Source organism: Chenopodium quinoa, unplaced genomic scaffold (assembly GCF_001683475.1).
Source record: "Chenopodium quinoa cultivar QQ74 unplaced genomic scaffold, ASM168347v1, whole genome shotgun sequence".
NCBI classification, from domain to species: Eukaryota; Viridiplantae; Streptophyta; class Magnoliopsida; order Caryophyllales; family Amaranthaceae; genus Chenopodium; species Chenopodium quinoa.
In genome coordinates, this window is record NW_018743906.1 from 4,610 (window position 1) to 32,552 (window position 27,943).

At 40.3% G+C, this 27,943-nt stretch overlaps 1 protein-coding gene across 12 annotated transcripts; it reads right to left on the reverse strand.

Moving 5' to 3' along the window:
• Positions 1-24,129: 24,129 nt before the first annotated feature.
• On the reverse strand, positions 24,130-26,479 carry LOC110686896. 12 transcript variants are annotated; one of them, XR_002504354.1, is made up of 3 exons: positions 26,024-26,479; positions 25,428-25,451; positions 24,130-24,908 (listed from the first exon to the last, which is right to left on the reverse strand). XR_002504354.1 is itself a non-coding variant. In XM_021863504.1 (3 exons), the coding sequence occupies exons 1-3, from the start codon at positions 26,385-26,387 to the stop codon at positions 24,388-24,390; spliced, it is 426 nt and encodes a 141-aa protein (XP_021719196.1). In that variant the 5' UTR covers positions 26,388-26,470; the 3' UTR covers positions 24,130-24,387. The 12 variants fall into 12 exon arrangements, 2 of the variants coding, with proteins under 2 accessions (XP_021719196.1, XP_021719195.1); XR_002504352.1 differs by having other exon boundaries at positions 24,130-24,913; positions 25,395-25,451; XR_002504353.1 differs by having other exon boundaries at positions 24,130-24,425; positions 25,428-25,549.
• Positions 26,480-27,943: the final 1,464 nt, after the last annotated feature.

Here is a 27,943-nt window from a genome sequence, read left to right on the forward strand (position 1 = left end):
GAGTGGACGATCGGAGTCGGCTTCAGTTCTTGCTCGCGGCTTCAATATGGAGGATCACGGCCGAGCAGCGGGTGCGGATCTTCATCTTGATCCTGATCTCTATGACCCTCTCTCCCGACAGGAGTTCACGCGTGCTCCTCTACTACCTCCCCTCTTTGGCCAGGATTCCCGAGATAGGATCCTATAGCTGGGCCAGTCTTGGGTACGCGGATCTTCTTCTATCTCTACGTCATGGCTGCCGTCAGCTGAATGACGAGTCCCTTATCACCGTTTACGGCCTGTGGAGAGTCGTAGAGGTGATGATCTTTTCCCTTCTTGTTTCATTTCAGCTTGTTCGATTCGTGTGCTAAATGTTATTTTTATTGCAGTTATGGTTCTACCAGTACTTCCCATGCTTGGCTCCTCGCCGGCGTCGGGGAGTGGTCCATGACTTCCCCGTCGGAGCCAGCTGGCGTGACCGAGGAGAGTCACGGGTGGAGTCTGTTCCGGCGCTTCGTGGCTACTACGCCGAGGCACCTCTTTCGTTGGCGTAAGGATTAGCTATGTTGCGTTTTTTTTCCTTCTGATGTTGTTTCTGTTGTTTCACACCCTAATTTTTATGGTTTCCAGGTTCCCATCGATGTCTAGTATCGTCCTTGGGCCGGGATGACTGATCTACCCGAGGCCCTACGTCTTTCAGTGTACCATACCATTTTGGTTGGTACTAGGCGCTTCGTCTGGTATTTGGGGGAGCGAGTCGTCCGTCAGCATAGCGGCGATCGTTTCGTGGTGCCTTCATCCCCGCCAGAGTCGATGCTGGACTCCTGCTTGATTAGAGGGTTGATCAACAGGGGAGAGCGCTACACTCTTCCGTGGCAGGAGCTCGTTCACATGGAGAGCGACTATGCGTGGGATTTGCTTCCCTCTCTGGCTCCTCCATCCCGTCTTCCCGAGGTATGATTTCTTTCGAGAATCTTCTTTGCTAGTCTTTGTTTTAAATAGTCGAATAACTTGATTATTCGATCATATTTTCAGACGACCATTCACCTTGTGGGGAGGATTCAGATTCCTCCTCAGTATGTCCGCTACTCTGGGCCGATCGGTATCACGGAGGACCATATTGCCGACGCGCCGGAGGGTTATAGACAGGCGCAGGAGTCAGTTCCCGAGGTTTTTGAGCCGGTGAGTTTTCTTCGACGCATTTCCCACCCTTTTAATGCTGCTTATTACTGATTTTTCTTTGTTTTATCCTCAGCCTAACCGCCCGGAGGTGATGGGAATCATGAAACTGGTGGATGCGCTAAAGTATTGCATCATCAAGCTTCGGCGTGGTGCGAGTTGTCGGAGCTCTAGCGATGTCCTTAAGGTATCACTTATTATTTTTTCATTTCTACCAGTTGTTTTATTTTGCATCGTTGACACCTTTTGATTTTGTGTTTTCAGGAGCGACGGAGGTCCCGCTCGCGCTCGAGGCCCAGAGGCTCGGACGAGGAGGAGCTTGGTCGTGGTAGACGATCTCCTGAGGCTCACAGGCGTTCTGAGCGAGAGCCGCAGACTACTCAGCCGTTCCAGGAGGCTCAGTGGCAGCAGGGTCAGTCTTCTCAGCGTCCGTCATTTTCACAGCCTCCAGTTCCTGAGTTTGGGTCTCCTTTGGATCCTGGTTCATTCTCGGCCCCATTATTCGGGATTCCTCCACCACTGTCGGGCTTGTTCTCGGTTCCGCTGTATGGGACGATGCCTTCGCCGACGATTCCAGTATCTTTGGGCCAGTCTACTCCATTCTCCGGCTGGACGGGTCCTGCTTTGAGCTTGGCTACTACTGGGCCTATGGGGACTAGTAGGGACGCTACTCCCCGTACTCGAATGGTCGAGGGACTCTTCGGTTCGCCGTTCCCATACACACAGGGAGGTCCACATACACAGGGTCAAGATGAGACTGATTCTTGACCGAGGGTTTTTTGTGCATACTGTGATGACACTTGACACATTTATGTATTACGACTCTTTGTACATTATTTACAGTTTATATATCTACTATTGTGTGTGTTAGTGTGTGTTTGAGACTCTTTATGTGTGATTGTGTACTTATTAATGACACGACGAAAAAACATAAGTGGAGTAATGGAGGGTATCGACCTTCCCCAAAAGAAAAGAAATAAAAAACACTCAAAATAAAATTACTTTCCCCAAAAGAAAAGAAATAAAAATAAAATGAAGAATAAATAAATATAAAAAATACCTTCCCCAAAAGAAAAATAAAATAAAAAACAAAAGAAATAAAATCTTAAAATAAAATAAAGATAAAAATAAAAAAAAGGTGAGAATTTTATTAGAAATAAAACTCTCAGAAAAGACTGAAAAATAAACGTTAAAGATATGAAAATACAAAAAAACCGGATAGATACGAAAAACATGAAAAAATATAGTGCGCAAGGTGCCGTGTCACGGCACTGTTCACCGTGTCACGGCAAAACCTGCCGTGTCACGGCAAAGGTTCCCGTGACACGGTGGAATTTCCCGTGTCACGGGAAGCGTATTATTCAGCGGTTTGTTTCACGCGTGCGAAAAGATGAATTCTGGGCAGTTTCGAGCGCTTTTGCTATAAAATAAGACCAGATTATTCATGATGTGCATAATTACGAAACACAAAATAATTTAGAATTTCATATTTCAATAATCATGTCTCAGAATTTTGATAATACATTGCGCGACTGATCTTATTATTTGACCAATGCTGAAAAAAGAGAGTTAGAATTATATCATGTCAGGGGTTTGCTAGCCCTGCAACACGTAGCTATTGAACATGACTTTCTTAGAGCAGCATTAGATTATTGGAGTCCAGAAACGCACTGTTTCAAATTTGATTATGATGAGATCTGTCCTCTGTCGGAGGAATTTGGTGCAATCTTTGGATTTCCTGCTAGGAATCTTATAGCCATGCCTACCTTACGTGAATATTATTACCAAGACTTTGAACGCCATCTGAATCTAACAAATCCAGATTTAAATAGAATTGTTTGTGGTAATGAAGTAGATTTAGAAAAACTTGCTAACTTATATTTGAATCGCCCTATCTCTGAGTCTTATCATGTATGTCGTAGAAGGGCATATATTTTTTTTGCATGTTTAGCAAGCTACTATTTGCAAACAGTAGGGTAGGACATGCTTGTCTAGCATCTGTACTTGAGCATGTAGAATCCGGAAGATCTCCTATGCCGACGTGCCTTGGAGAAACATTTTGTGGTCTTGACGAGGCAAAAGCTGACCGGAAAGCCATCAGAAAGGGCTCTCTGGTACTACTACAGGTAACAATACGCTCCGGATAGCCCCCGTGACACAAAACAGTCGCCATGTCACGGTTGGGGTTTGCCGTGACACGGTTAAGACTGCCGTGTCACGGGAATCTGCAGTTTTTTTTTATTATTATTAATATTCTTTTTTTTCTTGTTTTGCAGATTTGGTTGATGGAGCGTTTGGAATTATTTGAAGCCCCCGACGATATTGAAAAATATGGCCCTAACGACATAGTCCGTAGGAAGAAGAATTATTCTGCGAACATGTCGTATGAAGATTGGAAAAATTTCTTTGCAAAGAGGGAATTTTCCATTCGTTGGGTGGTGCCTTGGTGGAGTCTTACTAGGATGGTTGGCACGAATTAAACTCCATATTGTCGTGTTCCTAGTATCTCCAAACTGGCCTTTTACTGTCCCTCTCGACTGATGCGGCAGTATGGACTTGAACAAGTAATTCCACGCTATAACAATAGTCCTCGTGAAGTATCGTTGCATGAAAGTAACGTTCACAAGTACGAGGCTTATTAGATTGGAAGACCTTTGTGGACCGTTTCTGCAAGTGACCAAGCTCCTCCTCCAATATCTAGTGTATACAAGGCGTGGTTGAATCCTAGAAGTAGGAGGGAACGATTCGGATCGCGCAAGTCTGATGTAAAGAGTCGTCTTGGAGAGAAGAAAGCTCCTCTTAGAGATCGCCTAGGTCCGAGAACACAAGGAATTGAGTTTAAGACTCCTAAGATGCCAAGAAAGAAGACCTATGTGAAAGGAAAGGGTAAAGAAAAGATGGTGTATAGGGAGAAACAACCGAAAAAGTTCAAGAAAGGTGAAAGGGGCGAAAGTTCGACTAGGGGTGTGACGGTTCGGGCTACAAAAGACACACTAATGGTGAAGGCTGACCTAATTGAACAAGAGAAGGATGTTCCTAAAGAGGAGAGAGATTAGATCAATAGTGCTTTGCAGTTTATTATTTATAATTTTTATTTAAAATAAGGCGTATGATGCCAATATTGTAGTCGCATTTATTTTAATAATAATAGCGCATTTATTTCTTAAAATAAAAATTACAATGACTTTTATTTATTAACCGAGTCAAGGAGTCGGACGCAATGGAAGAACGAAAACAAAAACTCGAACAGGAAATTCACAACGAATGCGCCAATAAATAAAACGGGAAACTGAAAATCTGTCGTGTCACGGTCCCGTGACACGGTTAAAGTTCCCGTGTCACGGCAAAATTTTTTTTTTTTTTTTTGGCAGACAGGGTGACGTGGCACAGAACAGTTCTCCCGTCAAACGGGAACAAATCCCGTGTCACGGGAGGCACTCTGTCCTTTTTTTCCGTTCAGAGTTTGTCGTGACACGGGATTTTCTCCCGTCAGACGGGAATATCTCCCGTGTCGCGGCATATTTACCCTTTTTTTTTTTTTGCCGTGACGCAATGCTGAACCAACGCGCATATTAGATCAATAGAGGGAGGATTTTTTTTTTATTTTAAAGTGGTCGGGCCCCCTTGAGGGGTTGCCTACGTATCCTAAAAAAAGTAATCAGGCCAGACGTAGCTCTATTGGGTCATGAACCCATGCGACTAGGCGTAGAATTTCTTGAGTTGATCCAAGTTGGTTAAATTATGGAAGCCGTTACCGTCCATGTCTACCAATTGTGTCGCTCCGCCAGACAGGATGGCTTTAACAATGTATGGTCTTGACCAGTTCGGTCTGAATTTTCCTCTTGGATCTAACACATTTTTGCGAAGTGCCTTAAGCACTAGGTCACCCTCTTTGATGTTCCTTGTCTTGACTTTTTTATTAAAATGTCGTGCCATACGCTGTTGGTAGTTTTGTACATGATGCAAAGCTGCCAAGAGTTTTTCATCAAGCAAGACCAGTTCGTCGTATCTTGCTCTAATCCAGTCGACTTCATCTAGTTGGCTTTCCAATGCGATTCGGAGAGAAGGTATCTCGAGCTCGATTGGTTGTACAGCTTCGACGCCATAGACCAAGGAGAAGGGGGTAGCCCCTGTCGATGTACGAACAGAGGTTCGATAACCCCAAAGGGTGAAATGTAGCTTACTTGGCCAATCCTTATAATTTTCCGCCATCTTCTCGATGATGGTCTTCACATTTTTGTTGGCCAATTCGACTGCTCCGTTCGTTTGTGGTCTGTAAGGTGATGATCGATGATGTTTGATATGATATTTCTGCAACAATTCCGCGCATTCGGCTTGGAAATGTGTCCCATTGTCACTGATCATCTCATGTGGTACCCCATAGCAGCATATAATATTTTTCTCAATAAATTGAGCGACATGTTTTGCCGTCAGCTTGGCATATGAGGCTGCCTCGACCCATTTGGTGAAGTAGTCGATTGCTACGAGAATGAATTCATGCCCCCCTTGTCCTGGTGGTGTGATTTTTCCAATGATGTCAATGCCCTTAGTGGAGAAAGGCCATGGAGAAGTATACGTGTAGAGAAGCGAAGGTGGAACATGCTGTAAGTTTGCGTAGATTTGACACTTCATACATTTCTTGACGTACTCGTGACAGTCTCGCTCCATAGTAGTCCAATAGTAACCTTGTCGTTGAATCTTTTGGACTAACATCTTTGCATTCATGTGAGTTCCATGGTTTTATGTGCTTCTTTCTTGGTTATACATAAGAGATTCCTTCCTGTTGCGCTTCTCTTGTGGAGTTCTCCCCTGAGGAGCACATACTGTGAGGCTAGGAGCCTCAAAGCACGGCGTGCCCTTTTGTCAGTATTAAGAGGATATGCTGCTCTTGTCACATAATTAAGGATGTCTATATACCATGGTTCTTCATCTTCTTCCTGTGATTTTTGTTCATCATCGAGTGCATGAACATAAGCTGGTTCATATCTCCTCTCTATGGTCAGTGGCATCCTGATCGTGTCAGCTGGAATTTGCACCATTGATGCTAACTTAGCCAGTGCGTCGGCGAACTGGTTTTCTTCTCTTGGCAAATACGTATATTCCACTTCATCTAGTTGCTCCGTGAGAGTTTCCAGATGAGCTTGATACGTAGCGAGACTTTCACTCCTCACTTTCCATCTCTTAAAGATTTGGTTAATGATTAGTGAAGAGTCACCGTAGATTCTGAGTTTCTTGATTCCCAAGGCGACAGCTGTTTCTAATCCCAAAATGCATGCTTCATATTCTGCGGCATTGTTGGTGACATCAAAGTCGAGCTTCATGGAAATTGGGATGTGTTCTTCATTGAGCGATACGAGCAAGACTCCCACGCCACATCCTTTTTGGTTTGAAGCTCCATCGAAGTAGAGCGTCCAACTATCGTCTTCGGTCATGAGTAAATCTTCGTCAGGGAAATCATACTCATCTTCTTCTTTTTCAGCTTCTTCTAGCGGAAAGTCTGCTAAGAAGTCAGAAACTGCAGAACCTTTGATGGCCTTTTGTGGCACAAATCTCAAGTCAAATTGAGCTAGATTGACTATCCATCTTGATAATCTGCCGTTGAGTGTTGCTTTCTCGAACAGGTATTTGAGAGGATCCATTTTAGACACTACATACAAGTGCGAGACACAACTTCTCAAGAGGCGTGTATCGCGTCTCATATCCTTGGAGTTTCTTGCTCAGGTAATAAATTGCATTCTCCTTGCTTTCGATCTCTTGTGCTGGCATTGCCCCCATCGTTTCTCTTGTGACCGTAAGGTAGAGTCGAAGAGGAAAGTCAGGTATTGTTGGCGCTAGCACGGGTGGGTTTGCCAAATACTCTTTGATTTTGTCGAAAGCCTTTTGGCAGTCATCATCCCAATGTGACTGGGACATTCTTCTTGATCTTCTTGAATATAGGTTCACATATTGCTGTGAGCTTTGATATGAACCTACTTATATACTGCAACCTCCCAATGAAGCCTCGAATCTCCTTCTCATTTTTGGGTGGTGGCATGGCCATGATCGCTTTTACTTTTGAAGGATCTATTTCAATCCCTCGGGAACTGATCACATATCCAAGTAATTTTCCTGACGTGACTCCGAATGCACATTTTGCTGGATTTAATCTCATGTTGTACTTACAGAGTCTTTCGAAAAACTTGCGAAGTGCGACGATATGGCCTGGGCGATCCTTAGACTTGACAATCATATCATCTACATAGACCTCCACCTCTTTGTGCATCATATCATGTAACAATGTTGTAGCTGCTCTTTGGTATGTGGCACCCGCGTTTTTCAACCCGAATGGCATTACCGTATAGCAATATGTACCCCACTGTGTGATGAATGTGGTTTTTTCCATGTCTTCTTCGGCCATCAATACCTGATTATATCCGGCGTAACCATCCATGAATGACAAGAGTGCATGGTTTGCTGTATTATCGACCAGAATGTCAATGTGAGGTAGAGGGAACCCATCTTTTGGGCTTGCTTTATTGAGATCCCTGTAATCAACACACATTCTGACCCTTCCATCCTTCTTTGGAACTGGAACCACATTTTCTATCCATTCCGGATACTTGGATACTTTGATGAAACCTGCGGCCAATTGCTTTCTGATTTCTTCCTTGATTTTAAGAGCCACATCTGGTTTCATTCGGCGCAGCTTTTGTTTGACAGGCTTCATACCTGGAGTGAGTGGTATCGTATGCTGAGCTATATCCCTGTCAATTCCTGGCATATCTTGGTATGACCAAGCAAATACATCAACAAATTCACTAAGCAAGTTAATTAGCTCTTTGCGTTCATCTTGACTTAGTGTTAATCCAATTTTTACTTCTTTAACAGTCGTATCATTGGAAATATTAACTGTTTCTGTATCTTCAATAACTGTTGTTTTATTTTCGTGTTCTTCCATTGCTTTTATTATTTCTTTGTCATTTTTATCATTAACAAAGCAATATTGATCAGGGCTAGGGGAATGGCACACATCGTAAGCCAAAGTACTCATTTTATTGAAATCACTGGCTAATACATCAAGAGAGGCAAGGTCAGCTGCGACCTCACCAGAATTATTAGGACTAGAAGGATAGGGCTTAACAAGAGACTCAGGGTTGAACTCTATAGCAGAAAGAGGGTCAGCCTCAGACTCTAAGGACTCATCTACAGACTTAGACTCAGACTCGGACTCGGACCCAGATGATTCAGACTCATCAAACATAGGACCCTCGCCAGCGGTTATTTCCAACTTCTCTCTACTCGGCGTAGTGATGCTTAATGTCTTGCGCCATCCCCTTGAAATGTTGTCAGCTTGGACGATTAACTCGGAGGGATCAAACTCCTTGTTCGCTATGACCGCTTGAATGAGCTCAGAGTTATCATTGCAGACCGGCTTGGAGTCATTTTTCTCCATTCCAAAAAGAAGATTAATTCCCAGATCATCAGAGTTTAGGCTGGCTGACTTCTCGACTGTAGAGAGTTCTTCATCGATGAAGTCACAATCGAGGAACACCTCGAATCCTGGTTCATGGATCCCATCATGGACAAATGGTTCGGGGAATTCATAGCATGGGAAGTCTTCCCCTTATTTGATGTACTAGCCGTTGAGAGTGAACGGATATGGATCCATGGCCATTTCTGTCTTCGTGATTCGAGCACTGTTGCGAGCCTTCATTTTCAACGCAGCTTGTTTCAAATCTTCCTTTGTCGGCTCGAATCCTAAGCCGAAAGTGTCCTTCTTGACTGCACCAGGATAGCCCCAAGATTTAGCCATTTCCTTCTTGAGCCCAAGGGTCATTCCAGGAAAGTGACCTTGCTTCTTCAGCATGGCGTTGATACTGGTGTTTGAATAAGGATCGAAGTCGAGATGACACTTTTCCTCTTCTTCGATTGCAAGAACATCATCTAGTGAAAACCCCCAAAGATCTTCATCTTCCTCGTCGTGTTCAACATGGACGATGGGAGTATCAATAACTTGAATGCGCATAAGAGAAGCATCGATGGTAATCGGAACCCCTCCAACTATGGCTTTCACTTTCTGATGAAGCAACGACGGAATCGCCTTTAGCTCATGAAGCCAAGGGCGTCCTAACAACATATTGAAAGAGGCCTTAATGTCCACCACCTGAAATTTGGTGCGACGCTTAACGACCCCAGTAGTTATATTCAATATGATAGTACCCACGGCTTGACGGCGAGTATTATCGTAAGCTCGAATCCCTTGAGTGGAAGGAGTTAACTCTTCATTCTTTATACCCAACTTCTTTGCAGTACGGATTGGGCACACATTGATTGCAGAGCCATTATCAACCAGGCTCATAGGAACATTCATCTGCCTACACACCACAGTGAGGTGTAAGGCCATATTATGTTGGTCCCCTTCCGGGGGTAGATCCTTATCAGAAAAGGAAATCAGATTGCAGGTATTCGGCAGCTCAGTAGTGAGAAAGTTGACCAGTCCTTGGGGAGTCATGTCGTCATCGACTCCTATCTTCACCAGAGCATTCATTACAGCCTTTCGATGCTCGTGGGAAGTGGCCAAAAGCTTCCATACATTCATCTCCACCATGGTCTTTTGTAGCTGTTTGACCACATCGTTATTCACCGGGTTGATGGGATCAACTATCGGGTTTGATTGTGGTGGAGGTGGGTTAGGTTGTTGCAACCGTCCACTTCTAGTGAGAACCTTGACCTCAAGGTCCCCCCAAACATCTTTACTGGTGCCGAGAGATGAACAGGCTATATCTTTGAGATAGACATCTTCATCATCACTATCCCAAATCCCATTCACTTCTTCAGTGCTTGAGATAAATACAACTTCCGGCAGAGGTTCATTCACAGGTTGAATGAGTATTGACGGATCAAAGGAGACTTCATCTCCCATGATAGCCAAAGCATCAGAAAGAGGACCTGTTTGAATGTTAGGCTTCTTGCCCCCTGAAGGGACGGGAAGTTGGTTAGCATCTATCAGGTCTTGGATTGCGTCTTTCATCCTCCAACACTTCTCAGTGTTATGACCCTTGCCTTGATGATACTTGCAATAAGCATTGGGGTCATAGTTGGCGGTCCTATTCTCAGGTCGAGGTTCTGGAAATGGTCCAATTGGCATAATCAGTCCCTGACCATGAAGACGGTCATAAGCAGCATCATAAGTCATTCCCAAAGGCGTATAAACCCTCCTTTGCCTTTGGAATCTTTGAGGAGGAGCATTAAGGGGCCAACACATCATTGATGTTGATATTGTTGGTAGCATTATTGGGCTTAGAAGACGAAGAAGAAGGAGTGTCGTTCTTCTTGTTTTTCCAAGTGTTGTTGTTATTGTTGCTACCAACAGACTTCATCAGTTCGTCTTCGATATTGATTCCAATATCGTATACAGCATCAAAGGTACTTAGGGGTAGAAACTTCAGGTGTTGCTTGTACTTATGAGTCGGGTTGGCAATGAACAAGCGGACCATTTCCTTCTCCTTGGGAGGATCCACCAAGAGCGCAGCTGTTTCTCTCCACCTGCTTAGGTAAGTGGTGAAGCCTTCATTCTCTTTCTGTTTGATAATGGAGAGTTCACGTTCAGAAGTCTTGGCCTGGATGTTAACTTGTACCGATTCATAAAACTTTCAGTAACATCCTCCCAGGTCGCGACGTGCTTGGATTCCAGAGAATAGAACCACTGTTGACAGGCATGCTCTAAGGAAAGAGGAAACACCGTAGGGAAGAGTGTAAAATCTACTCCCTTAAGAGCCATAGTTGCAGAAAAAGCCTTCAAATGGAAAAGCGGGTTATCAGTAGGCTTGAACTTGGGAATATCAGCAGTGGAAAACTTCTCAGGAAGCTTCTCCCTTAAGGACGAGGAAGTGATAGGCTATTCCACATAAGTGAACTCTTCGGAAATCTTGCTCATCTGTTCCTTGATCTTATCCATCGCAGCAGTAGTGACACTGTTTTTCTTGTCTTGCTCTACAGTGCTGACTCTAGTAGTGAGTATCTGCATCATGTCAAACAATCTTTCGATTGTCCTGTTGAGGTTCTCGATGTCTTCCTTAGTGACCATTGGTTGAAAGTAGACTTGAGATGGGTCTTGTGGAGATGATTGAGGTGGTTTCCTTGTACGCCTCTTTGGTACAAGAGGTTGTTGAGGTATGGACTCGAACCATAACAATCTACCCTTGCTTCTTGCCCAAGTGTTGTGACACCGAAACAAACACACCTTTAATGACCAAACTTGACCTTAACCTATCCGGATTAAAGAAAATTTTTTTTTTTTTTTATTTTATTGAAGCTCTACTTATTAAAAAAAGAAAACATGGGAGGATACCATCCGACTTACTTCGAAAAAAAAAACGAAACTTCCCTAAAATACTGTCAAAAGTGGTGCATGACTAAAAAAAGTGTGTGGACATAATATGTGAGTGATTAAGTGAGGTTATAGACGCGTGTTTTGACCGTATAGCTAGACACGACTCAATACTGGATGCAAAAATCGAGAAAAAAGACTGACGGGACACATTCCTGGGCACCGTGTCACGGTGCAAACTGTCGTGACACGGTGCAGTCTACCGTCAGACGGTAGACATTCGCGTGTCACGGCACTGTTCACCGTGACACGGCAGAACATGCCGTGACACGGTGCGCAGTTCCAGGTCAGTTTTTGTGATTTTTCATATTTTAATCAATTTTAAGTCAAACTAATTACTATGTGAGAATAAAAACCCTCGGTCATGAGTTAAACAAAAGAGCAAACGCATGAGGGTTAGCACCAAACAAACACATAGCATTTAGGCACGATGATGTAAAAAAGTTCGCAACCTAAAGTCAAGATCTATTTCAACTATTGGTCAAGCTTTGGGTGTCAAAAGGGTATCATGGTTAAGAGTTTGGACGCGTTAGCAAGGCAGCCTCCCTTGAGGGTGTATGCCAACGGGCAGCTCTGCGAGTTCGTGATGAAATCGAACTTGACTCCATGGTTTGGGTGGATTTAATGACTCAGATGAACCCTTATTGCCATGAGCGTTTTTGGGTTGATAGAGCTTAAATCCCCCGGGGCTAAGACGCATGTAGAACACATACGTTTTTTCAGAAAAATCGAAGGAAGTCGACTGTGAGAAAAGAAAATAGGCCACCGGACAGATTTTAGGACTGCCGTGACACGGCAGTCAGAAAATCTAACTGGTTCCCTGTTTGCTTTTGCGCGCAACCGAGTTATCCAATTTTTCCTACGGGACAAACCTGAATGCGACGTTAAAACGTCTATGCAGATGCAAAAATGCCAAATTAATCACAGGAATATTTTTTTCAAGAATCTTTCAAGTCTCATCCACTCATCTTAATTAAATACCGATCACTCAAATCGATAAGTAATTAAGAATCCTTCCCAGTGGAGTCGCCAAATTGTAGGCGTCGCTCGAAGTGCGCCTACGTTAAAAGCATGTTGTGAATATGCTTGGCACTCATAGGAAGTGGGAATTGACATATACGATAAGGGACACGATTAGGGACAAGGAAAGTAGAGAGCCGCCAACAAGTTTTTAAGGAACTTGTAAACCGTTCACGGATCATAAAAGGCAACCACGAATAAGGGACAACGAAGGCAACAACGATTGACCCGTGAAGGTTACACCCCATTCATAATCCATGAGATTACTAACTCCATATGGTTCGGAACCACGAAAGGAGGATCGGGGATGATGGTACGAAGTGAGTCATGGAGTCACATTCGCCCGTATTGGCCTCTACTTGATTCTTATATTGAAAAGCATTGCTGTGATCTCAAAGGCATACAAACAATAATTCAATTCGCTCCAAACTATTATTTAACTGAATTGGTTCAAAATTAATGCACACATAATTCTAAAATATCGTGATCACTTCAATTAATAATAAGATTAAAAAGGATCCTAAACCGGTTGTCCAAATTATCTTATTAGTCGTGATTTTCAATTACATATTCCCTTTAACATGCAATATGGTGATCAAAATAAATAATAGAATAAACATTAATATTAAAACCAATTTAATCATAATTCCAACAACATAAAAAAAATCCCTTACTTTGAATCTGTTTGTTTGCAACTACAAAATAATAAACGAGTTAGTAACTTCAAGGAAAATAATAAAACAATAACTAAATTAAATTAAATAAAATAAGGTTGATTTTGGGGCCAAATCCTCAACCGATTCTACCTTTCACGCCTTGGCTTAAGGACAGAACCTCGAGAAAAATATGGACTCCTTTGAGTGCTTGAAGAAGGAATTTTGAAGTAAAAAGGGTAGGCTAGTGTTTAGGTTAATAGCATAGAAGAGAGAAAATAAGAATCATAGAAATCTGGTTGCCCCGTACATCAGAAATGAGGGGGTATTTATAGGGAAATGTGCTGAGGGAGCACACGGAACCCTAAAATGATAAAAACCCTAAAAAAGTATCCCGTGACACGGTCAGAATGTACCGTGACACGGTTAGACAGTACCGTCAGACGGTACACATTCCCATGACACGGTACAGTTTTGGAGTGACGCGGGAAATTTTCAGAAAACGGAACGGAAAACGCGTTAAGGGTTTACGCGGAAAGGACACGGAACTTCATGTGTCACGGCAGATCTCCCGTGTCACGGGAAGTCCCACCGTCAGACGAGAATGGTTCCCGTGACACGGTCAAGCTGTACCGTGACACGGTCAGTTCCAGTCCATTTTTCCGTCTAAATTCATTTTTAACCCTAATTTCTTTCGGCTTTTTAAGTGCCGATTGATAATTTCGGGCTTTTTCCTGACTTTTATTATTCGGGCTAAAATAAGAAAATAATGAAATAAAAAATTTGGGCCAAAAATAAATAATAAAATAATAAAATAAAAAGGTTTGGGCTTAAAATTAATTAAAACTATGCTTTTACCAAACATCAAGACTAATCCATGGACCTTTCAAAGGTATGAATTTAATAAAATACGATTTTGTAAGCACTCTCGGGATTAAATACTAAACCCGACCAATAGAGGCGGTGAAAGGTTATTTATCATTGGGTTTGGTTTTGGGGAGACATTTTTAGGTGTCTACAGATGGTCTATCCAATGAGATCTTTTTTATGCATATGACAATAATGTTAATAAAAATTACGCACATGAAATACTTAGAACTTTTCGAGTCTCATCCACTCATTCTAAATCATTGCCGAAATAAATTTCAAGAATTAAAATAGAAATCTTCCCCAGTGGAGTCGCCAAAAACTGTAGGGAATAATTTCAAGCATTATCCCAAACTTGAACCCTACTGTGATCATACACTAAAGTATGGTGGCATCCAAAGGGAAAGAAGATAGATCAAAAGAGTCGCCAACAAGTTTTAGGAACTTGTAAACCGTTCACAGGGTCAAGGTTACACCCCTTAACGATCCAGGAGATCGTCAACTCCAATAGGTCTGGAACCATGACAGGTAGTTCGGGGATGAAGGTACAAATCCAACCTAAAAGAGATTGAACCTGCCCTAATAATAGGCCTCTACTTTATTCTGATCATACTCATGTGCGCTTTCTGACTAACATGCAATCAATAGGTTTACCCCTAAAACCTATTTAATTTATCTATGTTGGTTGAATATTAATGCACAAATAAATCTATTATTGGCGATCACTTGAATTATAATCAAATTAACCCTAAACAAGATTATTAATTATCTTATTAAGCGTGATCACAAGTACAAATTCCCTTTAAACATGCATAAAAGGTGTGATCAAGCAATAACAATAAATATATATCAAGCAACATAATAATGATAATAATAATAATAATAATTATTATTATTATTATTATTATAAATCATGAAAATTACAAAAATAATCATAATAACAATTATAATAAATAATCATGTTAAAGCGTAATAGGTTTAATGGGGATTATGAGTAACACCAACCTCATCCTCCCCCTCCTCTTCCTCTTCAGTGTCAGCCAGCTGCAAGGAGTATAGAATCAATCAGGTACTGTCTACTATCTTCAGCTTCACTGTCTTTAACGTCGATCTCTTCCTTCAGGTGGCTCTGCGTCGAAGCTTTCTTGTTCTACAGGTCCTAGGGGCGTAGCGCTTCGCGGGTAAAGGGGCAGGCTTCTTTATACTGTCGCCACGGAAAAGGTTCAGGTAGGGAGCAGTGCCAGTTCATGAATGAATGGCAAACGGTGCCTAACTTAAACTCGAAGCATTTGAGTTGAGAAAAGAGAGGGCGGACCGGGGGCTATGCTCTACCATTAAGCTATTTCCGCCAGTTGTTCATCGGCCTGCAGTTGTTCACGAATCCGTTTCAGGTTCTCGGGAAAAAACCTCGTCCGAGAACTTGTATAGAGAAGGATTTCCCGCGGCTCCCCGACCTCGGCGGGTTGACCAGGAGCCTCCTCTCCTTGCGGCAGGTGCCCCGGGGTCCGGTCAGTCGATGGTGCAGTGGAGGCATTTCCCTCGTTATCTGGGAAGCTCGGACCCGGTCAAGATCCGAACAACAAAGAGCACTCAACTACTAGTCTAGTCTAGTAGTTTCTTTTTCTAAAAGTTGCGATGTGAACAGACCATTCTTGGACTTTGCTTCTTAATATTGTGACTTTTCTCGGTAAGCGAACCTTAAGAGCATGGGGGACGGTATCCCTTCTCTGTTGACTAGATGAAGCTCAGAAGGAAGGCCCTTTTCCCGGTGGTTTTGTAGCTGCTACCCACAACCGCTCCCATGTTCCATTTCTTTATTCAGTCAGCCTTGCTTGAAGGCCCCTGAAGAAGTTTCCTTTAACACTCAACGGTCAGTTTGTGTTGCAAGGAGACTTCTCCCTTCCTTTTTCCCTTCAACAGCTAACATAAAGATTGGATTCTTACTTAAGTGGCACATTCAATAATTAGGTAGGACCCTTTTGCGGTACGAAAAGAGAGGTCGCTTGAGCCTACCTTCGCACACCTCCGTTACTCTTTAGGAGGCATCCGCCCCAGATAAACTACCCACCTCGCAGTGTCCCGCCTTCCCTTGAATGATCGGTGCGGCGGTTAGGCTCTTGAACGATATTGGCCCATTCTATAGAATAATCTCACGAGAACCCCGCCAAAAGAGAGAATCCACTTCAGATAACCACGCCTCTGCCGGCCAGCAGGCGGGCGGCGTGCTTATCTTGTGTGACAACACTAGAGAGCGAGTGGCTCTTCTAGGCGGGCAGCTGTGTGAATGAATAGGATAAGTCAGGGAAAGAAAGATCTTTCCTTCCGGGTTTCACGGGAAAGAGTGGTTGTCAAAGACTCAAAGGAGCCATTCTAAAAAGGGAGAAATTAGCACTACTTGGACTTCCTTACTGGTGCTTAGAAGCCCCCCTAACTGGAGATGCATCTACTTGCAGAGAATAAATATCAATAAGTCAGCTCTGGCTTTCGGGCCTATAGATCAAAGAAGCGGGATCGGAACCTACCCCTTTATCCGCGTCTGAGGGAAGACTACGCCCCCTAACGCTAGCTTCTTTCCACTCCGCTAGCAGTCCATGTCTAACAGTCCGTACTCCCCAGGGGGAGTGTTTCACGCGTTAGCTGGGCCCATTCTGAAAGAGATCTATGGTTGAGACAAAAATGGCCTTAACCTCTATCTTTTTCTACACGGAACTGGCAATAGAATCTCAATGGAGGCTATCCCGAGATGCAGCTTTTGTTGATCAAAAATGAAAGAAATTCGGGGCTGGAACAGCGGCATTCACCGTAGCAGTTTCGTTCAACGAAGGAGCAGCAGTGGTTGCTGAAAGCGGTGACTCGACTGAAAGGATAGGGATGATATACTCCATTTTTGGCTCGAGATAAGAAGTGAGGGGTGGAGTTCCAGTTTCTTACTCTGGTATATAACGTGTACCACTTTCAGGTACGCACACAACACTTGACCTCGTTGCTGGTAACAGTGATGAGGGGTTCCTCCGCCAAAACGGCTCCGAAACAAACAAAAAGGTGCGTGCCCTATGACCTTTTGCTTCTGTTAATGAGATCATTGGGCTCAGAGGTTAGAGCATCGCATTTGTAATGCGATGGTCGTCCCATAAGCACCCACGTCTGAAGAAGCAAATGCTCTCGCCCTGTCCTTCCTAACCTTCCGAGAGCTTTCCTGACTGGCATTTCAACTGGGCTTGACTAAAAGGGGGTCTTATCGGTACGTGTTGAAGCTCTAGAAGACCGATCTCGAAAAGACGTTTTGGATCAAGGTTGCTTGCATGGTTTCTTAACATTCCCAAGAACTCATCGCTAAACTTCGTTATAGGCCTCTATAGAGATGACTAGCATGAATGAGCCAGCTTCAACACCGCCCGGAAGCGAAGCGCTATGCCGGGGCGGGGGGACGAGAACAGAGATAGAATCCAACCGATTCCCGAAATGCCTTTCTGGAGGAAAGACTCAAATAGGCCAACTCATTTAGTATAGTAAAACCCCTCTAAACTTTTCCTTGGCAGCTGCATAGCCATATGATGAGTTGAGTTGAAGGCGGGCGTCCCTTCTCTGAGTACATTACTAGATGGAGGAAAAGGGCATCTTTCATACCTAACTAAATGCTGCCTTCTTCTTATCTACGATACCACCAGACGCACCTCCAAATATAGAGTCCCTCTTTCCCGAAGGGGAGGCTTCTGCCCAAGCCCCCTCCCGCCCCGCCCGCCACTGGAAACATCACTTCCCGTCCGACTTGCCTCCCGTGGGGTTATGGGAGCGGGCCTACTTTTTAGAGTGTCTGCGCACCGGTTATTGCATCAACACAGGCGGCTAGCACTAGTAATTAATCGTTGTTGTTTCAAGGTCAATCTATTCACCCGCCTAGATAAAATTTTTCCTTGTTCACTAATAAATCGACTAATTAAACTCATGTTTCTATAATCAATTCGATCCCCCGAACTGTACTGCTGCATTCCGTAGAATTCCGGGAATTGGAACTGGCAAAAGAGGCGGTCAGAGGGTGGCAAAGAGCGGAGAGGGGAGGTTTCGAAGAATTTGATCCAAGTTAAAGGAGAGGAATGCTCAATCCCGCTAGGGTGAAGGAAGTGAAAAAACCTTCTTGGGAGTCTTCACTCGTCAACCTAAAAACAGGAAGAAGCTCGTCTTGAAGCTCCAGAGATGACTGCTACTCCACATTGGTATGCACCTTGGTTGCTGCGCTCCCCGCGGGTAAAAAAAGCAAGAGGCACCTACTCCTAACAAAATGAAAAGCGTGGAGGGGAAGTGGACTCGTCCGCATCCACCTATTACTCATCGTCCTGAAAGAGGAGAACGAAGGCTGTGGTTGCATTTTGAATCTGGGTAAGTAGGAAAAGGGGTTGCCCGGTTCTGATCCGACCCATTCTAAGAAAGTGAAACTCCAAAGCAGAAGGATCGCGAACGCTTTTGCTCAGCGCTTGTCTTTCCGCACCAAAACGGAAGATCTTGTCTCATACACTATGGGGATGGCGAGAAGAGATATATTTTACATCCCCGAAGGGCTATCTGAGGGGAATGTTTTTGCTAAAATGCTTCCTGGCTTGAAGTTGGCTTACAGGAGCTAACGTTGAAACGTTAGCAAGATCCTAGGCATGATACTAACAAGATTAATAACAACCCCTAGCATGTCACTAAACAACAAAAATCAAATATTTAACCCTAACATGATACTAACACGAATATTAGAAAAGAAAATAAAAGGCATCATACTTTTAATCATACTTGATATTAGGAATTTTTAGTTGATACCCTAAACATGATACTAGGAAGATCAAAATACCCTAACATGACACTAGGAATCATAATAACAACCTAAGCATGATTTCTACATCATAATATTAATTAAAACCATTAAAGCACTTACTTGGATGCCTCGTATCTCTTTCTAATAACAAAATACACGTGTTAGTAACTTCAAGGAAAATATAAAATCACATAATTAAATTGAATAATTGAAAGAGAGATTTGGGACCAAACCCTCAGAAATTAAGACCTTTCACGTCTAGGGCTAAGGAAACTTCGAACAACGCTAGGTGTTTCTTGGTCTTGTGAATGCAGAATTTTGTATGTAAAAAGGTTGGTTAAGAAAAGAGAGAGAGTAAGAATAAGCTTTAGCTTCGAGAGAGAAGAGAATTAGAGAGTTGTTGATGAAAAACGGAGATTTTAGGAGGCTATTTATAGAGAAAATCAGTCAAATGGATAGAAAAACAAATCAGAGTTTCGACGAGGAAAAAAGAAGTTAGCGTCAGGCGTTGACCATTAGCGTCAGGCGCTAAGGCTAGCGTCAGGCGCCAGGCATTAGCGCCAGGCGCTAATGTCTGGCGTCAGGCGCTTATTAATTTTTTCACGCGTTTTCTTAATTCAGATAAAATTTGGCCGTACAAAAGGGTAAAATCGCATTTTCCTTAAAAACACTCTTTTATTCTAATTAAAACTCCAAAAAGTCAACAAAAGTCAATTTATTAATGCTAATTGAATTAGGAATGAAAAGAACCTTCTAGAAGAATCTAGAAGACTAAAACCAATCCTAATTGCATTAGGAATGATAAGTCCATATTAGGCCCTCCTCTAGATCATTGGGCCACATTTAAGGTTCAAACCAAGCCCAGTTTAGTAATTTGGCCATAACTTCCTCATTATTCATCAGAATTGGGCTTATAATATATCGTTAGAAAGCTTTTTTCAAGCCCCATCCAATTACATTATTATTGGACGCATACTATGGACCAACCAAACTAGATTGGTTGTTTTCTTAAAATAGGTTTTCAAAAATAGAGAGAAGAAATTAAAACTATCCGCAACACTAGACTTTCCACACTTTCACTTCATTCAATTATGATTCGATGTGAAAGGTACTCATCACCGGGTTTGGTTTTGGGGAGACACAAACTGGTGTCTACAGTAGCCTAATCTAGAACTCTTAGGCTTAAACACAAAACTAAACAAACAAATATGAGAAACTATCCCAAAGAACTTGCGTTCTCTAAGACGAAGGAAAATAATCTACACTACAAAAACGATTAGAAATAAAAATAAAACAGTTTCCCCAGTAACGGCGCTAAATTTTGATAGGCTAAAGTCGTATCACCTAATCAAAAGTATTACCTAAGCCTCTAACTAAAGTAGATAGGGAAGTAGGGTCGAATCCACAGGGACACAAGTCTTTCTATTCCTAATTAATTAATATAAACTAAACTATTAAGTAACTAAGGGTTCGTTTGGCATTGCTGTGGTTTTCTGTGTTTTCGGTTTTTTTTTTTTAAAGGTTTATGATATGTGTCCCATAATGAATCAAAAATTATATAAACTTATCAAAATTATGATAATTTAGAAAACTGACAACAGAAAAGTGGAAACACCTTTTTCTTGTTTCCTGTTTTTGGTTTTTGATTTTCAAAAAAAACTGAAAACCAAAACTGATGCCAAACAAGCCCTAAATTATTTTTTAAGAGAATTAAACTAAGGAGAATAATTAAGGAGACATCAATAATAAAAAGCCTAAGGTCACAGGTTCACCAATAATTAATACTCCGGGATAAAACATAACAATCAACAATTAATATTGCACATATAACATGATTAATAGGCTCTACCAATTTTTTAATCAATATAAATCTAATAGGCTCTCGCAATTTACTAGATCTAAGTTCCTATTGAAAATAGCCTTTAATATCAAATTAACATCTGCTTGATTCATCAATTCAATATTGCTATACTTTTACAACCAATTCACATCTGTTTGATTCATAATCTAATTGTAAAGAATTAAAACAATTCAATAAGAAATTATCATGCAATATCAATAGTCAATAATAATAAATTATCCCTTCATATTAATTATGGATCCCCCAAGAACCCTAGAATTAAACCTATTTAAATCTAAACTAATCAAAGCATATGAATAAGACATGATTAATATCAAAACACAAATTAACAAAACAATTAAAATCAAGGAAATGAATAAAGCGATAAAAGAGACAAGATATAATACCGAATGAAGGAAATATGAAATTGCACTAAAAGGGGAAAACTTGAGTTCAACAATAATCACCAACTAAGAATCTCTCTAGAAGTTTTGAGTATCAAAGAAGTAATAATGGAAAAACGTAGCTAATAAAGATTACAAAAAGAGCTTAAATACTAAGCTAAAAATGAGCTAAAACGACTCCTAAACCACCCCGGAGGCCTAGAATATACACGCCCGATCGGGTGAAGGGCTACCCGATCGGGCCCGCCATTTTCCTCTTCTCTGCAATCTGGGCATCCGCCTGATCGGGCCCAGTCTTTTCTTAGCTAAAGCTCTTTCTTCCTTTTCCTTTGGGCTACAATTACTTGTGTGGCCCAATTATTCTCCTTCCTTGGTCCATATGTCGAACCAATTCCACGAAAGAAGCCCTTAATCACCGATATGATCAGTCTTGGGCTAGGATCAACAGTCATGAATGTGACAAAAGTTTCTATATCTCATAATTGCCGCAAAATTAATAGAAATTAGCGACAATTCTGGGAAATTCCTACAAAACAAATGTCAACTCTACAAAACACTTGAAACCACACATGAGTACTAAAAGTAGCTCCAAAGAGCTCAAATATGCATAAAAATAACCGTGGGATGGGGGATAAAATAGCATATAAAAATACATATAAAATAACAGCTGCACGACCTGAATTATCGACTCAAATCCGATTATTAACCGACCCGTCTAAAACCGGAGAAATGGTGACCCGAACCCAATCTAACCCGACCTAACACCAACCCTAGACCCGAGTTAACCCGAGTATTTAAGACCCAAACCTAAACATGAACCGACTTGGAGATGACCCGACCGGAATATAACCTGTAAATTATTGACTTGAACCGATCTCGACCTGAACCGAAATTGATCCAAACCCGTTTTAACTTATCAAAACCCGAATTTAACCCAACCATTTACTAACCTGACCTGAATTCAACCCGGCCTATTCCTAACCTGACTCAAATTTAACCTGATCTGTTATTGACCCGACTAAAAATTGATCAACCCGAACTGTTACAAACATGACCCGAGTTCAACATGACTTGTTATTGACCCAACCCGAAATCAACTCGACTTATTATTTTATACTTTGTACATCATTATTATTGTAGATATTGACTAGCTAAATAAAGATATATGTTATTTATAATGTAATCTACTTGTAAAGCCATAATTTCGTAAGGCTAAAACTACTCTATGTTAATATTGAAAGTATTTTGTCTTTACTTGAACCGAACTCGCAAATTATTGACTTAAATCAAACTCGAATTGGACCCAAGAATGACCCGTTTTAGAAATGACCCGACTTGAATATAACCCGCAAATTATTGACTTGAAGCGAACCAGACTTAAACCCGAGAATGATCCGGCTTGATTATAACTCGCAAATTATTAACTTGAACCAAACTCGACTCAAACCCGAGAATGACTCTAACCCATTTTAACTAGTGATAACCCGAATTAAACCCAACCTATTATTCACCCGACCCAAATGTAACCCGACCTGTTATTAACCGACCTAAACCCGACCCAAACACGATAAGATGTTTGACCAGACGTGACCAACTTTAGTATGACCCAATCCAAACCCGACCCGCATAGGTTATGACATTAACTCGAATTGACCCGACTCAAGATGATCTGACCCACATTTACCCGACCCAAACCCAACCCGTTTACCCGAATTGACAGCTCTAGCCCTACCCACAAAACCACCTCCTCTCCTGCCGCACTACATAAGAAACAACCCCCCTCATTCTCCCAACCCCCAAACCGCCCCCTTCCTCCCCCACCCCTAAAACAACCAATGATCAAAACTCTGCCCACGAAACAGCCATTAACCAATCCTCGACCCAAAACCGTCCTCCTCCTCTCCCCCACCCCGAAAACCACCCTTATCCACAATCGCAACTATCGAATTGAAACCACCTCCCCTCCACCCCCAAAATCTCCAAAAACACAAACCCCTCACTTTCTCTCTCCTCCATATGTCGAAAATTGCTAATAAAGTGGATGAGAGGAAGTTATCCTGTGTGGGGGAAGGGAGGGAAGTCGGATTTATTGGTTTGGGGATCAAAGTAAGTGATTCAGGGGTGGTGATGGTCGGCTCGGGAAAGGGGTGGCCACCAGCGTGGTGGCTAGTGTTTTATTTATTTATTATTTTAAAAAATATTATGCCCTGTGCAATGCACGGATTGAAATTAAATGATTTATGTAATACTTTTTTTTTTGTTTTTTGAAATTTGAATTTATCATTGCATGCCCTTTAAATTCTTATATGTTACCTATACATAAAAATAAAATTTATTAAAATAATTTTATTATATTTTTAATAAAATTAAAAATAAATAGCATTTTGGAGAGAAAATTTCTCACAAAATAATGCCAAGTGTCCCCTTTGCTAATTACTTTACTATATATTATAGATTTTTTTTTGTAAATTTAGTTTCATTTTGGTTCAAAAAAAATTAAGTTAATTTAATATTTGTTCAAAAATAGTTTAGCCAAAAAATGCTAACACGTGGAAGATGATTTGTTTTGAAAAAAAAATAACCTTTTCTTTAGGTTACCGATAATCGGGATTGAAGAAAGAAAACATGGGTAAAAACTGACACTAAAACAAATTGACTTTTGTGCCATGGGTAAAGTCGTTGCACAAGTTTAAAATTTCTGTGGCTATAATATTTAGCCATAGGATTTTTGAAATTTACTCCCGTGGCACAAGAGGCCGTGGCTAGGAATTTGCCACGAGAAAATGGATGTCATGGAAAATTTTAATTTTTATGTCACGGATATTCACGTGGCAAACAAATTCACTTGCCACGAATATTAACGTGGCTAACATATTATTGGCCACAAATATTACCGTGGCTAATAAACAATGTTGCCACATATTACCGTGACTAATTATCTCTCTCTTTCTCTCAATATATAAATATATATATTATTTTGCATTTTTCAACCAAATTGATCAATAGACACAATATATATGTATGCATAAAACTTAGATATTTGTATTAATAAATTGTAAATTTACACTTTTCATCCCAAAAAAATGAAGTAATAAATCAATTAGAGTACACTATAATTGTCTTTCAAAAAAACAAAGAGTACAGTATGATTAGAGAAACAACAATAAGCAAGTAGTAGTGTCTAGCACAGAGCAACAACAGCGTCCAACAACGACAACAGTGAAGTATTTAAAACACCTTTGTTTCTCTGCCCAGCACACTACAAAGCACAAACTTCTTCAATTTCTGCTAATAGGTGCTTTCTTCTTTCTGAGATCTAGTCATTATAAGTCCAAAATTTAGTTCATTGCAATCAGAAGAAGTATATTTGCATATACTCAAGGAGTATGAGCCAATGTAACAGACATTACTCAAGGAGGAGAATATAGAACACTAAGAAAGAAAGTATAAACTATACTTCCATACAAAAAAAAAAATTGGCTCCAAATATTAAGCTCCTCCAAAGTGTGATTTTTTGCAAGTACACTGGTTTCAGGATTAGCATTGATTACACAATTATAAGAAACAAAACTAATGCTACATATTGAAAAGAAATAACATTTTTATACCCAAAAAATCAAGGTTTATAAGTAGAAAGACTAGAAACAATAGGGCAAGTAATCGCTCTATATGATTTAATGTTTAATCAATATTAACAGTGTAATTTGCATTGTAACCTTCACTGATACACACAAACCTTTGAAGCTCAAGCTCGGTTTCTCCAGCACTGCTTATAAATTTACAACCACCAGTTCCTATCCTGTACTAGACAGTAGTGTCGATTAGAATGATTTCAAGTACAGACCAATGATTATTATCAAGCTCAAACAGTTATAAGTCGTAAGCTAATATGAAAAGTAGCTGAGACATAGGCCTCAACAACATTTTAAGGGTACAATCAGCAGAACATTTTTCATGATTTCATTAGATTGCATGATAGATCGGCTACTAGCTGATGTTGGAAGATAACAGGGACACAATGAACGACTGAAAGAAACACATAGTGTTTAGAAGATCCCAAATTCACCAGGTATCATTGTATCATTCTAAGGAGATCAAATTTTAATCTCATTTTTCAAGAATCCTAACCCCATCAGTCCATAAAGAATAAATATCAGAATAATCCATACGCAATCCACTCAACTTTGGGAATTAGGATTAGGATGCATAATCAAGAAAAACCTAAGTCCTAATAAAGTAAACAACTAACTTAATAAGCATATCAAAATCATGATTGTGGCCTTACAAGTTTTAAAAGCAGAGTAGTTCAAAAGCAGACCTTCCATGTTTCTGAAGCAAAGATCTACAGATTGATAAAGTAGGATGAGTCGTAAGAACCAAATCAATGGTGTTCTATAAGCTTTTTGTTCAATAATTTACTGCTGCATAATTACATTTACACTGAAATAAAGAAAGAATAAAAATCAAAAATTTGACAAAAAAAGATAATAACAATTTACAGGACAATTAGAAAGTAAAATGTGATATAATATGACCAAATTCAAACTACCACACAAAAATTACATAATAATAACACAAAAATAATCAGGTTGTTATTATAAAATTCTAAGAACCAAACTTAAATTCCATAAAAGCTAAATACTTTGCAGAATTATCAGGTTCATTAAATAGATAAACTGAGCAATGTAAGACCTAATCAAGAAATCACCCAGAAAACATGAACTAAAAATCCCCAAAATCAGAAATTCGCCAAATAACAAACCAAAATCCCCGCAATCAGTTGAATCACACACAAATAACAAAACCCAAGTTAATTAAACTGCAGAAAAATTAGTCATAACAAAATAGGAGAGAGAAATAATTGTAGTGAATTAAAGATACAAATTGAGAAAAAAAAATTATCGAAACCCTAACCTTCCTCAATTGTTGAAAATGAATGAGACAGAAAAGGAGTTAACTTGACTAGGTGCAAGAGTCTACAGTGGAGGTAGATACTTCCGATTGGTGGTGGTCGCCGATCTTCAATGAAGACAAGCGTGAGCGTCGAACTGAACAAGGCACCGTGGGTGAAAATGGAGTACTGGGCAGCGAAGATGAAGGAGGTAATGTGGATTTGGCGGCGACGGAGGGGCATCGATGGAGTGGACGACGAGATGGAGGTGGTGGTTGTACGTGATGGATGAAAGTGACAATTGAGGGGATTAGGGAACTTGCTTTTGTGATATGAAATCACAAGCAGGAGAGAGGACACCCTTACTTGGGTTACTTTAATTTTCATTACAGTTCCATCCTTTGGGAATTGGAATGCTCTAGATTCGGAGATCGTTCTAGGTGGTTAGATTCTATTCCCCTCTCAATTATTGTTGCGGTGGATCGATTTCTTAGTTTTAAGACTAAAGCCCCAATATGAATACTAAGAAAGACTGTGTCAAAAAAATTAACAAAAAATTAATGTGCCTCTAGTCATGTAGTTTTAATACTTTGTTTCTATTTAGTTGACACGTTCAATTTAGTCACATATATTGAGGAGTAAGAATGATAAAGCAAGTGGGGTGCACTAATAAATGTAAGGTATAAAAACGTACCCAAACAAAAAACATGTCAACTAAAAATAAATTTCTAAAAAGAAATGTGTCAACTAAAAAAAAAAGAGTTAGGTATAATTTTAAATTATAGGGATTGAGATTTTTATAAAACTAGTGCATTCTTGAGGTGTCATCTTTAAAAATATTTCTACTAGTGACTAGTGATATGCACTTGACAATGCGTCCCTTAAGTGTTTATCAAAAATAGATCATACATATAATATAAGACAAATTAAAAAAAAATAACGCCCTCTTATCATGAGATTTGAACTTCCTAACTATAATAAGGACCGAAGTTTTTATAATATTCGTGCATTCTTTTTGTGTTTTTTAAAATTTTTCTACTACTAACTAGTGATACATAGATCGTGTTTTAAAGGATATCTATACAAAAATAGATCATGTACGTAGTATATAAATATATTCGACCTCTATTTTGTATTGTATTATGTTTAATATTCTACTTTGTATCAATTACTCAATTAGTACTTATACATGGTATTTCAAATATCTTCAATTTAAGAAGTAAAAATATATATATAAAAAAATATTGAAGTATCATAGTTAATTCATGATGTTTAATTTAATTGTCATGTAAATATGTATTCTTAGCTTAGTAAAGTTATTGTATACACTAGTGTAAACTTTGCCGCAAAAAAAAAGTATTTGTGGTAGAAATGTAAAGTTTGCCACGGTAAAAGAGTTGATCGTGGCACAAATGTATAGTTTGCCTCGGGAAATGCGCTACTCGTGGCACAAGTGAAGTATTTGCCACGGGAAAATAAATACCCGTGACATAAGTTATTTATCTTATTTAGGTTTTGTTCATTGTTTATTTTTCCCGTGGCTAGATGAAATTATGCCACGAATTTTGAACTCCCGTGGCATAATACGTGGCACAAGTGATGATTTGTTGTAGTGTGAGATTATTACATAATAATCAAAAGTTGGGATTATTTAAAGTAAATTAGGCAAAGTTGGGATTATTAAAGTATATTTTTCCTATTTATTTTATAATAATAAAATAATTAAGTCAAACATGGTATGTAAATAGTGTAAAAGTCAAAGTGTTGCATTTATTAAAAAAAAGAAATTTTGTTAAGAATAAGCCAATCTTTTGCGTGGTTAGCTCAAATTACGTCAATCTTTCAATTAACCAAGAATAAGTTAACTTTTAAAAGGTATTTTCTTTGAATAGGTCAAATGACGTACAGCCTATTGAACAAGTCATTTTCTTCCATTTTTTTAA

Excerpts from the sequence above, each read along its gene's own strand:
- LOC110686896 (XM_021863503.1), bottom strand. The coding sequence starts at position 26,387 with ATGAAAATTAAAGTAACCCAAGTAAGGGTGTCCTCTCTCCTGCTTGTG. Across the intron at positions 25,452-26,023 it reads ATTTTCAACAATTGAGGAAG|ATCTTTGCTTCAGAAACATG; the intron begins GTTAGGGTTTCG and ends ATCAATCTGTAG. Across the intron at positions 24,426-25,394 it reads CTACTCTGCTTTTAAAACTT|ATCTCAGAAAGAAGAAAGCA; the intron begins GTAAGGCCACAA and ends TATAATGACTAG.